The sequence below is a fragment of the Scatophagus argus genome, chromosome 22 (assembly GCF_020382885.2).
Source record: "Scatophagus argus isolate fScaArg1 chromosome 22, fScaArg1.pri, whole genome shotgun sequence".
NCBI classification, from domain to species: Eukaryota; Metazoa; Chordata; class Actinopteri; family Scatophagidae; genus Scatophagus; species Scatophagus argus.
This window is the reverse complement of record NC_058514.1, coordinates 7,566,026-7,579,223: the sequence shown is the minus strand read 5'-3', so window position 1 is coordinate 7,579,223 and position 13,198 is coordinate 7,566,026. Positions and strand designations below refer to the sequence as shown.

At 42.7% G+C, this 13,198-nt stretch overlaps 1 protein-coding gene across 7 annotated transcripts in view; it reads left to right on the top strand.

The window, feature by feature from the left end:
- The window catches only part of cacna1c (calcium channel, voltage-dependent, L type, alpha 1C subunit), a 170,402-nt gene that overhangs the window by 147,231 nt on the left and 9,973 nt on the right, over positions 1 to 13,198 (top strand). For 5 of the 7 annotated variants that reach the window (XM_046379136.1, XM_046379139.1, XM_046379137.1 and 2 more), the window contains 17 exons: positions 2,074 to 2,211; positions 3,545 to 3,610; positions 3,995 to 4,086; positions 5,508 to 5,670; positions 5,800 to 5,927; positions 6,037 to 6,133; positions 6,564 to 6,666; positions 6,925 to 7,026; positions 7,218 to 7,345; positions 8,084 to 8,224; positions 9,080 to 9,444; positions 11,714 to 11,842; positions 11,937 to 12,061; positions 12,173 to 12,270; positions 12,385 to 12,481; positions 12,659 to 12,767; positions 12,880 to 13,039. In XM_046379136.1, the coding sequence (XP_046235092.1) occupies positions 2,074 to 2,211; positions 3,545 to 3,610; positions 3,995 to 4,086; positions 5,508 to 5,670; positions 5,800 to 5,927; positions 6,037 to 6,133; positions 6,564 to 6,666; positions 6,925 to 7,026; positions 7,218 to 7,345; positions 8,084 to 8,224; positions 9,080 to 9,444; positions 11,714 to 11,842; positions 11,937 to 12,061; positions 12,173 to 12,270; positions 12,385 to 12,481; positions 12,659 to 12,767; positions 12,880 to 13,039 (2,241 nt within the window). The remainder of the gene's footprint in view (positions 1 to 2,073; positions 2,212 to 3,544; positions 3,611 to 3,994; positions 4,087 to 5,507; positions 5,671 to 5,799; positions 5,928 to 6,036; positions 6,134 to 6,563; positions 6,667 to 6,924; positions 7,027 to 7,217; positions 7,346 to 8,083; positions 8,225 to 9,079; positions 9,445 to 11,713; positions 11,843 to 11,936; positions 12,062 to 12,172; positions 12,271 to 12,384; positions 12,482 to 12,658; positions 12,768 to 12,879; positions 13,040 to 13,198) is intronic. The other 2 variants (XM_046379142.1, XM_046379138.1) reach the window with 1 other exon arrangement.

Here is a 13,198-nt window from a genome sequence, read left to right as displayed (position 1 = left end):
TCTTAGTTTACTGGTCAACAGTACAACAAGCTTACCAGGAAAATGTGACCTCTACCCTTAGAAAGTTGCCAAACTGCTCCCACTTATCCCAGAGTCATAGAATAGTAGAAATAGTGTGAGGAATTTTTCTGTTTCTTTTCCCTGAGCACAACTCTGACATGTGTTATGTTGAAAAGTAACATTTGACATCTGGTATCCCAAACTGTGGTAAGAGGTGCGCAGAATGGCCCATCCTTTTTAGGAGCATACTGTGTTTTCTCTGTGGGATTAGCATAAAGAACTGATGGCCTCTTGGAAAAACACAAATGGCATGAAACAGATTCAAAGGTCAGATAGGCTGATTGTATGTTTTTAAGGTTAAATAAAGTTATTACTTTGATGACAGGTGTAGTCTGGCACTGTTGTGGTTGTTAAGTGGTGATGCTTTTTTCCTGTGCTTACTATTGTATTCATGTGGAAGTGTAGTTAGATGCTTCTTTTTGACAATTTTCTCATCATTTTTAGACGCTTGTTACTGCTGTTGTGGTTGCTGATGATTTGGCGTTTGTGTGATCTGGTATGTTTGGCTTCAGCTCAATCATGTGCTGTTAGTGGTATAACTGCGAGTAATGCACTAGGCGCTTAGTTGCTGTATTCACTGCATCGTGCTTTACGCAGATTGTGATGTAGCCATTGTTTTCTTCCGCCTTTTTGTTCCTGAGAATGAGCAACAGCAGCATGAATAAGTAAATCTGTATTAGAATAGCACTCAGCGAGATGGCTGAATATTTCATCATGGAGTTATTTCCTGTGGATGAGTACTGGGACAAAAGACAGTTAGAAAGCTACAGTGCCTCTTAAGCTTGTACTTCAGAGCTTTACTAAGGTATATTTTGAATAAATGTATACCAAATAATGGATTGCTTTAATGCCTTTAGGGGCAAAACACTCTGCAAATGAAACACTTGCTGCTGTGAAACAGTTTCTCAACCGTCACAGTAAACAAAAAGTAAGGATGAAGAGATTTGCCACCCGTGAAAATATTATCTTTTTACCTGGCTGTGTCTGTATTTGGTAGTAATATCTTTATCCACCTGAATGTCATCTTTGGATTGTGTCTCCCAGTAGGCAGTTGCTCTGTGACAGACAAACAATTAGCCTGCCTGCATGATTTATTGAAACAGGAATCCACCTGCAGGCAAGGATTTTGTACTGTACCTGTTGTGAGTTGTTATCACTGATTTATGAAAGGGCTTACCTCCATCGATGGAAATCTCTCTGGCCTGGTCTCAGGTATTACAACTTTAGTCCATACCAGTGCAGGATTTCCAAATCATTCAGCTTAGTAAGATGATTTACTTCAGGGGTTCCTAAAGTATTTGTTTGTCAAATGTCATTGCCAGGCTTGATTTACCTGTAATAGATTATAGAATCAATACCCAAGAGCGTGTTCTCCATTGTGATTATGGCAGCAATGATGTGAGGTAGAAGTAATAGCTGTAACTTAAGAGCAGCAATGTGAGTAAAGACTAATGGAGTCATTTTTAGTTTGTATGGTTCAGCACGGCACCTTTAAAGACAGTTCACCGCCAAATAACTGTGACTCGTCTAATTGCACAGTTGGACGTATCTTTTATTTAAAGACAGGCTGAAGCAGGTGTATTCATGAAGCTGATGGATGGTTAGTGAGTCTCTTTGTTGCCAAGTGATTTTTCCATGAAGCCAGAAAAATGAGCATGATTGCCCGATTCTCTCCCAGATCTCTATTGTCAGTTAATTTTGATGGGATTTTGTAGGACGCAGATTTCCATTTATTAACTTGGTGTGTGTGTGTGTGTGTGTGTGTGTGTGTGTGTGATACATATTTGCATCCACATATATGTGTGGGTGGGAATATGCATATGAATGTTACTTTTGCATATGTCTGTGTGTGCATATGCATGTGTGTATGTTTTGTATGATCATCCTTACCTGTGTGTGTGTGTGTGTGTGTGTGTGTGTGTTTGTACGTGCGGTTCCCTCCCTTACCTATCTGCATGTGTCCTCATGCGTCCTGTGTTTTTCTAAAACAAAAACACCAAACCCCACCAAAAGGGACTGCAGAACTCTGAAGAGAACGCCAGGATCTCCATCACCTTCTTCCGGCTGTTCCGCGTGATGAGGCTGGTGAAGCTGCTGTCTCGCGGGGAAGGGATTCGGACCCTGCTGTGGACCTTCATCAAATCCTTCCAAGTGAGGGGAGAACCGGACACAACATGCTAGAGCACTGGGTTGGATTTACACAGGACAGAAAGCGAAGCTTTAACCCTAATGCGACGCAGATTTCAGACTTCAATCGTACTGCTTTAATTATATTTCAGTTTGTACTGCAGAATCTGAATTACCATTCAGGAGATTATTTGCTTAATTAATTCATAATATACTAATTTAACTTTATTAATATTGTACAAATCATTTTGTAATTTCAGATCTGAGTCACATGGGGCTAAAAATATCCTTGTTCTTGTGTAAATCCAGCCTGGTGGAATCTCACAAGCCACCTTTCCTTTCCTTGCCTCCTCCCTCCTCGTTTCTACCTCCTATTTTTGTAAGAAATCAGACGTCAGACAGTTCATTCTAGGCAGGGGGGAGGAAGAAAAGCAAGAGGGATGATGTGAGGTAACGGAGGGGAGGTTTATGGGTCTTGCTGCAGAGGCAGGGAGGGATGTAGGGTCACGAAGCTCAGAAACAGGCAGGAACTCAAGACCCAAAACCAGAAATCTCCTTTCTCCTCTTTCTCTTCATCTCTCCTCTACTTCTTCTTCTGCTCCCTTTTCCCTCCAGCACCCCACTACTAACTCCTGACAGCTCACCATTCCCTGTAGGCGGGTTAACTAATTGAGTTAAATAAAGCACTCCACCAAAAAATAAAATCATTTGATAGAGAGATATAGGGAAATGGAAATAATCTGTTCTCTCTCCTGTGCTATTTGAGACAGGCTTCTTCATGTTACAGTATAGTTGCTGAAATTTGAAACAACAGCACAATCATAAATGTATTACTGTGCTTAACACAAAAGCTTCCCGTATCCTGTCTCATCATTTCATTTTTCAGCAGATTACATAATGACAAATAATCAAATTCTGTCTTTTTAATTCATTTGTCATGATGTGGCCCTGGTCTTCCCAGGCACAGGGGTAACGTTAGCCAGGAGTTTGGTGTGACACATGTTTCCCAGGCGTGTAAATATAGAAGACACACCTGATCTGGCCACGTTTGGTTCATGCACATGATGTTGGGACTGATCTCCTGGCTACACTAAAGAGAGCAGTTTATGAATTTAATTTTTCACTCCCAAGTCAGATGATTTGTCCTAGTTTGTTTTTGGTGTTGTGCCACACAGGGCTGTTGATCTGTTCACTTTCACTTCGCAGTGTATATACGTGTAAGGTTAGTCAACCATAATTTTCTGAATCTGTGCTCTAATTGGAGGTGTGAGCTTTGAATGAAAGTGAATGGATTCCAGCCTTGGTGCAGGATAACAGTGTTGGCAACTCGTCACTGATGTGTCTCTCTCTTCTTTAGGCACTGCCCTACGTAGCTCTGCTTATAGTGATGCTATTCTTCATATATGCTGTCATCGGCATGCAGGTAAGCTGTCGTCTCGTTGCCTTGTTTCCCTCCCTCTGTTGTGTTTTCTTCTCTCTCATCTTCTCCTCTAGCTGGCTTCCGTCCTGTGTCTGTCTTCCTGGAGTATTTTCACCCAGAGTTCCTGTTTTGGTCACGTCGTCTTCCTCTCCTCAACTTTTCTTCCTCCTGTAGCTGTTGCCAGTCTTTGTTTTTCGTCTTGTGAAGTGTCCCCCTGTCTTACCTATAAGTTGTTTGCATCACTTATGATAAGACGGGGACACTTTGATTTGATTTTCTGGGGACAACTGGCCTTTAATTTTTATTGTCCCAGAGAGCAAACCCTTGCTCCTGTCACTGCTGACATCATATCCTGTGTGCTGTGACTACTTCCTTCCCTCCGTGCAGATGTTTGGTAAGATAGCGCTGCGGGACCACACAGAGATCAACAGGAACAACAATTTCCAGACATTCCCTCAGGCAGTGCTGCTGCTCTTCAGGTGAGGGAGATCACTGCACTCATCATTTTCATTCTTTTGTACTTTTATCCTTTTTTTTTCCTCCTTCGTCTTCTTTCTTTTTCCCATTTGTCTTAATATTTACTTCATTGATTCAAAGTCAGCATCTTCTGCTCTTTTCACATCATCGTTCATAACTTTTCTTTTTCTGTTTTGATATTTGATATTTTCTCTCTTTCATTTACTATTTTACATCAGAGGCCACCACTGGCATTTTTTGACTTCACAGGGTTAATTAAATGCCGGGATGTTTGTAAATTCTATGACGCTGCACAATTTTGTACTATCTAAATATGATGTTACTATTTTATTGTCCCCGTGTCAAGAGTTAAAAGTTGTAGTTTAAAATACCCAGCAGTAATCATCATAATATCAACAAAAACCTGACACAGAACCACAGCATCCAAACTGTCCCATCCATACACCTGCATGCTTACTATTTAGTTGATAATTGTTGACAATGACTCTTGAAACTTGACTTTCTGCAAAATACTGTGGGCCTCTGAGGATGAAACCTTCAGTTGTCAGAGGACTCTTCTAATAATACATTAACCCCCTGGATCTGGTCTCTCTGTCCTGTGTGGTGGTAAGATTCCATGCAGGGGACAGAAACCATAGAAACTGAAAGGTTGGATCAGATGAAATAATCTGTGGCAGGGCCACACAGTTGGTCTGTTAAATTTGTAAGCATTTTTTGCCATAAAAAACATAAAAAGCATCTTTTCCATTTGTCTGCTTTCTATGCACTGACCCCTTCACTGAATATATCATAGCAATGGGCTTCCATTCAGAGGGACAGCATACTTGGATACTTCATACTGCTGTGTAATTTACATGTAACAAACAGTCCATCACTTGATAAATAATGGCAAAGCCCACCAGAAATGATAACCTAGCAAAACAGCAACCACAGAGCTGGAAAGCTTAATAGTACTGAAGTATTCAGAATGGAAGACAGCAGTAGTTTGGACTTGGTCTTTATCTACAATTCAGCAAAACCAAATCAGAAATTCTTTGTTGTTGCTCTATAAATTTGCTGTATCAGGATATAATTATGATGTGATCGCTGTATTTTTTTTCTCCTCCTGTTGTTCACACTCTTAACACTTACATATGTGTGTGTTTGTGTTTATGTGTGTATGGGTCTCTCTCTGTCGTCGTGTCGTCTCTGTGTGTATGTCACTATATGCTTGTATGCCTACATGTATGCATGCGCACATCCATGCGCCTGTATGTGTGTGTGTGTGTTAATGCACAAATGCACATGCGACTCCATGCGGGGTATGGATGCACACCTGTATGTGTGCCTCTATGTGTTTCTTTTATGTATCTCTGTATGTGCGCGTATCTTTGCATGCGAATGTGTGCATATTTGTGTGGGCGTGTGCGTGTCTGTCTATCAGATGTGCGACAGGCGAGGCATGGCAGGAGATAATGCTGGCTTGCACGCTCAATCGGCCGTGTGAAAAAGGATCGACCAATGAGAACAGTTCGTCCAACGAGGACTGTGGCAGTCAGTTCGCCATCATTTACTTTGTCAGCTTCTACATGCTCTGTGCCTTTCTGGTGAGTGCGGTGACAGAGAAAAGATTTTAGAGTAATTCACTGCATGATGTTACAGGTTATAATTTGAAATAGGTAATCTGTAATCCACTATATTTCGGCATGTGCTTAATGATTCCTAATTCTCCCCAGATCATCAACTTGTTTGTTGCCGTCATCATGGACAATTTTGACTACTTGACACGTGATTGGTCGATCCTGGGGCCGCATCATCTCGATGAATTCAAGAGAATCTGGGCTGAATATGACCCAGAAGCTAAGTACGTTTATTGAGGATTAACAGACATATGTCATCCAAATAAATTGTCTTCACCATCTGTGGTGATTGTGTGGAGAGGCACTTTAATGGGACATCTGTGCTGTTTCCAGGGGGAGGATAAAGCACCTGGATGTGGTGACTCTGCTGCGGAGAATCCAGCCTCCCCTCGGCTTTGGAAAGCTCTGTCCACACAGGGTGGCCTGCAAGGTAAACACATGCGTAAACACACACAGCCTGCAAATTCCCCAACACAGTGTGAAGGCTGCTTGATCGTCTTTTGAATTGGTTACTGTGGTTACATTAATATCACTCTGTTTGCTTGGCGTGATAAGTATACAGAAATTTGTCTTTGTGATATCAGTGTGATGACAGGTTGACAGCTCATAACACCTTCCACAATGACTCAAATGGCACATCGAAAACAGATCGTACATGTAGAGAAAACATTTTAGACATTTACGCACTAGCTCTTCTCCAGAGGCATATTAGTCCTGACCATAGTGTTAAACTACTGTCTGCTTGTTTTTAGCACACTGCAAGCTGCCAGCATCTACTGGCAGCTGACAAAGAAATTTACCTGTGCACCATTTTCCCTGAAAATTTTGCTTCACGAATTGAAATATTCTATCCACTGCAGCGCCTGGTGTCGATGAACATGCCTCTGAACAGCGATGGTACAGTGATGTTCAACGCCACTCTGTTTGCCCTGGTCAGAACCGCACTCAGGATCAAGACAGAAGGTAATAGATTTACGCACGAAACACTCAGCATGTACAGTATCCATATGTAGGATATTGGATGGGAATTAAATAGATCAGTTCCAGTGTTTTCATCAAGACTTCTGGCACTCCTGACATCAGTATTAAATGCACTAATGATATACTCCCCTGTAGATATAAATACAGACGCACTGGCTGATTATTTCACGCCGGACATGTTGTGTGGTGATGTATGTAAAACTGCAAAAACATCTGTGTACATTGTTCACATATGTGCAGGGAACCTGGAGCAGGCCAATGAGGAGCTGAGGGCAATAGTGAAAAAGATCTGGAAGAGGACCAGCATGAAGCTCTTGGATCAAGTAGTGCCCCCTGCTGGTGGTGTGTATACCGTGCAACGCAGTTTCAGATAGAGCTCCAAACAATAAACAGAAACACTTTCAGTTGTCAGCACACAATAACAGTCTTTTCATTTTCTCTTGCTGTGGCCTCTGCAGGTTTGCTTGCACCAGCTCACAGATGGTGAGGCGTTATTTTAAGCATCATACTTGCAATATTTTTATTTCTTGCAGATGATGAGGTCACTGTCGGGAAGTTCTATGCTACCTTCCTCATCCAGGAATATTTCCGCAAGTTTAAGAAGAGGAAAGAACAAGGGCTGGTGGCCAAGGTGCCCCCCAAAACTGCCCTCTCTCTGCAGGTACACGAACACAGAGAGGTTTGTTTACCTTTGAAATAACATGAGGAGAACCAGAGTCAGGGGCAAACACAGCAGATGACTTGACAAAGAAATGAACGCAAACTGGATTTAAATACGAGCCAAACTAACAAGTTAATGAAGTGGACAGACATGTTTTCACTTCTTCTCTTTAGCCTGAAGAAGACCATGTGTGGTCATGTCCACATCAAAAAGTAGCTTGTCTGTTCTCATGTCTCTGTTTTTTGATCCCAACTTTTCTCGATCGGCCTACCTGTGAGCGTGACCAGTTATATGCACACCGTAGGCTTAAATATTTGCATTATGACAGAGGGCAAGAGCAGTAGTAGCATTGAAGCATGATATATGGTGTATATAAATTATTAAACTTACTGCTCTCTGTGTCAGCACGGTTCTGTGATGTACCAGCTTCACAATCGGAGCCCGCAGCACTGTGCACTGTTTACAGTCTATAAATATTAGCTGCTAGCACTGTTTGAAAGTTAGCACTAGCGGCTATGATTTGTTGCTGGACGCTCTCAGTTCCACCAGATGATGGCTGTTGCGTTTCTCTAACAGTCCGTAGAAGTGCCGCCTTGCTACACTCTGCATGCCCGCCTGTCTAAACTCAAATTTAAAAAGAAAAAAAACTACACTGAATGAATCGTAACAGCAAAATAAACATGTGCGTCACTGTGTTATTCCATTAGTAACACTTAAGTTTGTTTTGTCTGTATGTAGGCGGGCCTGCGGACATTGCATGACATTGGTCCAGAGATTCGGAGGGCCATCTCTGGAGACCTGACCGTGGAGGAGGAGCTGGATAAAGGCTTGAAAGAGCCTGTGTCAGCTGCATCCGAGGACGATATCTTCAGGGTAAAGGTCGGATACACACACCCTCACTCACTCTCCAGAGAGCGAGAGAGAAAAAGAGCGAGAGAGAGATGATGAGCGCCCAGCTTGAAGCCATATTACTGCTCCATGCGCATACATGGACATGCCTGCATGTGCTCAGAGGTTCAAAAAGAGATTTAAAATGCCTCATTCTCCACCACATAGCTTGGCCACCAATCACTGCAGATACTGAACTAAATTTTGATAAGTGGTTACATGCAATTTGGAAGCTCATTCACTGACTCCACATTGCAAAATAAGAACAGTGCAACATTTTTTATAAAATGAAACATACAGCGACATTTCATCAGTTGAGCACTGCGAGTGAAAGCTCCTTACAAAAACTGCACACACACAAGCAAACTTCTTCACTCATGGGTGAGTTATGCTACTTATCAGCCTCCATTATCAATGTCATTGCCACGGTCATGTGCTTTGTTTTGCTGTATTTTGTTAATTTTACATAGTATATGTAACACAGATAAGGTGAAATAGGTGGTTGTAAATACAGTATATAACACTATTTAACAATATTTGAAAGAGAATCTCAGAAGTTGGATTTAATGCCGCATTATAGAGATTTTAGATCAAGATTTAGTGCCTGATTCATGTTTGTAAAGCTGCAAATACAATCTCCCATTGGACACAAAGCATCTGTGCTGAGTTTCCATCTTGGCTGAGTTTTGTTGCTGCTAGCAGTGAATGTGACTCGTAATTCAGATTGAGTGGAGTCAGATGTAAAGATATTTTGATGTAAGCATAATTATCTTCTTTCTCTGTCTTCTTTTATCTTAACTTCCTTTCCTCCTCTCCTCATCTTTCTCTCTTTCCTTTCACCCACAGCGTACAGGTGGGTTGTTCAGCAACCACGTCAACTACTACAACCAGAGCGATGGTCGCAGTTCCTTCCCGCAGTCCTTCACTACTCAGCGTCCCTTACACATCAGCCAGAAGGGCTCCCCCTGCGAAGGCGAGAGCCCGTCCCACGAAAAGCTCATGGATTCAACCACTTTCACCCCTTCCTCGTACTCATCATCAGGTTCCAACGCCAACATCAACAACGCCAACAACACCGGCATGGCAGGGGTGGCAACCCAGGGAATCAGTCGGTTCCCAAGCCCGTCCATAAGCACTGTGGACGGGCACACGGGGCAGCCACTCACCCCGATCCTGCTGCCAAGATCTGCGTGGTGCTTTCCTCCGAAGAGGTGAGTGCAGGCTGGACAGCACATTAAATCTCCTTCACAGTCTGTTTTCCTGTCCTACCTGACAGTATGCACTCTTGAACAGAATTATTAGTCTGTCCCTTTCATTTCCTGACAACCGTAACAACTTTTTAGACAGTTAGCTAATATGGTAAACAAGATGACATCAGTATGGACATGAATGGTTCTTCTGCTTCCTTCACTTTTCTGTCTCCTCCCTCCTCTCTTTCCTTGTCTTTTTGTTTCTGGTGGCAAGCAGGACGTGTTTTTATGACACCCTAATGCGGTATGTTGCCAGGGGACAGAGAGAGAAAGAGTGTGTGTGTGTGTGTGAGTTTCATAATGCTTTATAAAATGACATTGCTGTCACAGTGCTATAGTGAGACTTGTTGCTATGCACATAATGCTTTGGTTGCTATAGCAGAAGCCAGGTCTCTATGCTGCTACAATAAAATCTGCTACCAAAGCCATAGATAGACTGTTTGGTGCAACATGACCAAACCTTTCCTATCAAAGGCTTAGGCATCTTACTGCTGCTCTTCTCTGCTGTTGTATTGTATTTTATGGCAGGTCTGGGTTAGACACAATGTCTGCTCATTGTCCATCAAATGTGTAAAAATTGTAATGTGTGGAAACGTCAGAAAGCTCATACTTAACTCCCATTGTGATTCTAATAGCTCAGTGCATCTGTTGGAGTATTTAGTTAAAATAAAGCCCCCCTGCACTGGGCTGACTAATGCTGCTTTTCCATGGATGCTCTTTTGTTTCTGCTGACAGGTAGGGGTCAAGTGTTGGTTTGTCTGTCCCTCAGTCAGTCTGTCTGTCTATCCAGATAGCTTGATATTGTGGATATTCGCGGTACTCCAGTGTAACTTCATCCCCAGAGGATGGACACTTTCCTTTTCAGACACAAGATAATCTTAACTAAATTTACTTTACATATCTGTACCACATGGGATGAGCCATTTTGATTTTAAAGATCCTTTTGGTCTCTCCTTTAGCTGCACCATCAGGTCAAATTTCATCAGCTTTATCGAATCATTCACATCTTGGTCATGTATACCTTCCCAAATAAATGTGGCAGTTTCCAGCCATTGGCTAGCAGGGCTTTAAACAAGTATTTTTGTTTTTAAAATGTTTTCATCCTAGAATCCTAACCCAGAGTTTGCTGTGGAGCCCTTAAATAGCTGTGGATTAAAGGGACATCTTGATATTTAGAAGTGGGATTTTGTTTTCCTTCTCCAGGCTGTTCTTGGGAGAAGTTTATGTTCCAATGCCTGATAAACACAATGAACAGTTAGTTGTACTTGTGAGTGTTCCTCATTAAAAGTAATGGGTACTGCTAACTGCAAGCCAAGCCTTTTGTTATGGTTCTTGGTTTTTATTCGGGTTTGGGGAGATGAAATGTTGTAGCTTTCAAGCAAACAATGTGATGAAGGAGAAAATATTAAACTTCAAATGTCAGGATGTCTCCTTAAAGCTTAAATCTGGAGTATGAAACAGATGTGGACAGTGAGGGTGACAAGACATCTTTGGAATACAAAGAGAATACAGTTTAATATATAATAAATACTGAGTTTATATAAGTCTCTCTCTCTCTCTCTCTCTCTGGGGAAAAACACCCACACAATGAAGCTTTCAGTGTTTGAAAAGTACTGGCTAAGAGTTAAAGACTAGTTAAAGAGCTAACTAAACTGAATCCAGGATAGTGTAGGCATTGCACCCACTTCTGAAGGGACGAGTAGAAAAGACAGCATTTGATTCTAGGATTTCATTAGCCTTTATTTTAGATGATGAGAACATAAAAAGTGTTTCATTTGCCAGCAGGTTTACATTAAAGGGCTGCTCGCCAAGTATCAACTAACAACTTTATATCACAATGAACTAAAATCTCATCTTTCCTAATCTTTGCTTCTCAAAGATGTCTGCACCTCATCGTGCTATCCGTTTGTCATATTCCAGGTGCCTTTAGTGCTTTTTACCATTTTGCTTTGACAAAATAGTTTCCATCTGCTTCTCTCTCTTCCTCTAGCTTTCTCTCCTTCTCAATCTTCCTCTTTCCTTTTCCAACATGCTGTAGTAGCCTCAGTGGGTTTCTCCTTCTAAGCTCCTCCCTCGAGTTAAATGCTAATCAGCTGCCTCTTTCTGTTTGTGTGTTTGTGTTTACATCTGTCTGCCTATCTGTCTACCTGTTTTTTTGTTTTTATGTCCGCGGTCTGCGTTTATGTTCATTTTGTTTGTTTCGGGTTGTGCGCTTGTTTTTCGTTCGCAGCTCTGACTCAAGTGACAGCCGTCTGCCGATCATCCGGAGAGGCGAGGGATCGACGGAGGAGACGTACGATGAGAGCTACGGTGACGACAGGGAGTACCACGAGGACGACCACTCGCTCTCCTCCGACATGTACTGCTCCAACAGACACGTGCCATCAACACTTTCATATTCGTCAGCAAACCTGATTAGTTGACTCCTCTTTATATTTGTGTGTACTCATTAGGCTGGTGTATCATGATGACACATGTAAGCAGTTGACTCCCATGGAGGAAGGAGAGGAGATAGAAGACAGAAGAGGAGGAGGGTGGCAGTCTCCCAGGAGAGTCTTCCTCTGCCCCACTTCTCTGGGTAACTAGAGATAAAATTCTTCCAAAACATTGCAAATTCAGTGTTTCCTTTTTCTATATTTCGCTTGTTTTTACATACTGTGTGTTTGTATATTTGTTGTGTCTGTGTCAGGGCGGAGATCATCCTTCCATCTGGAGTGTCTCAGGAGACAGTCAAGGCCAGATGTCTCCCAGAAGACGGCTGTTCCCCTGCACCTTGTACATCATCAGGTACAGGTTTCCCACAAAATAAACACAAACGTACTCACAAGTTTTAAATGGTTTAACTCTCTGGTATAATCCCTGCTCCTCTCCACTGCTTCCCTTTGCTCTCTCCTCCTCCAGGCTCTGGCAGTTGCAGGGTTGAGTCCTCTGCTAAGAAGGAGTCACTCACCTACACTCTTCAGCCGGCTGTGCTCCACGCCTCCAGCCAGTCCCACAGGTAGGCTGCATCCAGCGCACATGTCAAAGGCCAAATAGCTGTTTGCCAAGCGCTGGCAGAAAGGTTGCATCACGTTTACCTTTTTCATTTAATGAGGGAAAAAAAGGCCACTGTTCATGTTGCAGCTTTGCAATTTTTTCCCCCTAACTGTTGTTTCTCCTCTCATCGTTTTTCTAGCCCATGGCAGTGATGCCTCCTACCAGCGAGTGCCCTCTCTGAGGCTAGAGGGCTCCAACTCCCATGAAAAGCTCAATACCAGCTTGCCCTCTGTCAACTGTGGGCCCTGGTAAGACTGGTTAACACGAGCAAGTTGCTTTACAGTCGTCCAAGTAGCAGTTATGGTGACACTTGAGATGCTGTCGGATGAGTAATTATAAAAGTAAATTTATTGCCACTAGGTACAGCGACAGTAATGGGAACAGCAGGGTGCCCAGTCCAAGCCCGAGCGTGTCTGTGTCCAATCAAAGGCCACGGCCAGTGTCGCTCACAGTACCCTCACTGCTGGGAAAAGACTCCAGTTCGCTGTCTCACGGCAGCGCAGGCAGTCTGGTGGAGGCGGTGAGTGTGTGTGTGTGTGTGTTCGTGTGCGTGTATACAAGTTGTAGAAGGTCACACTCTACTTGTTACATAGTCTGCATTGAGGCAAAGGTGAAATAACCCTCTGTCATGAGGACCTGCTGCTTTTCTTTGCTTTATGTCAGTAATTCTCATCCTGGG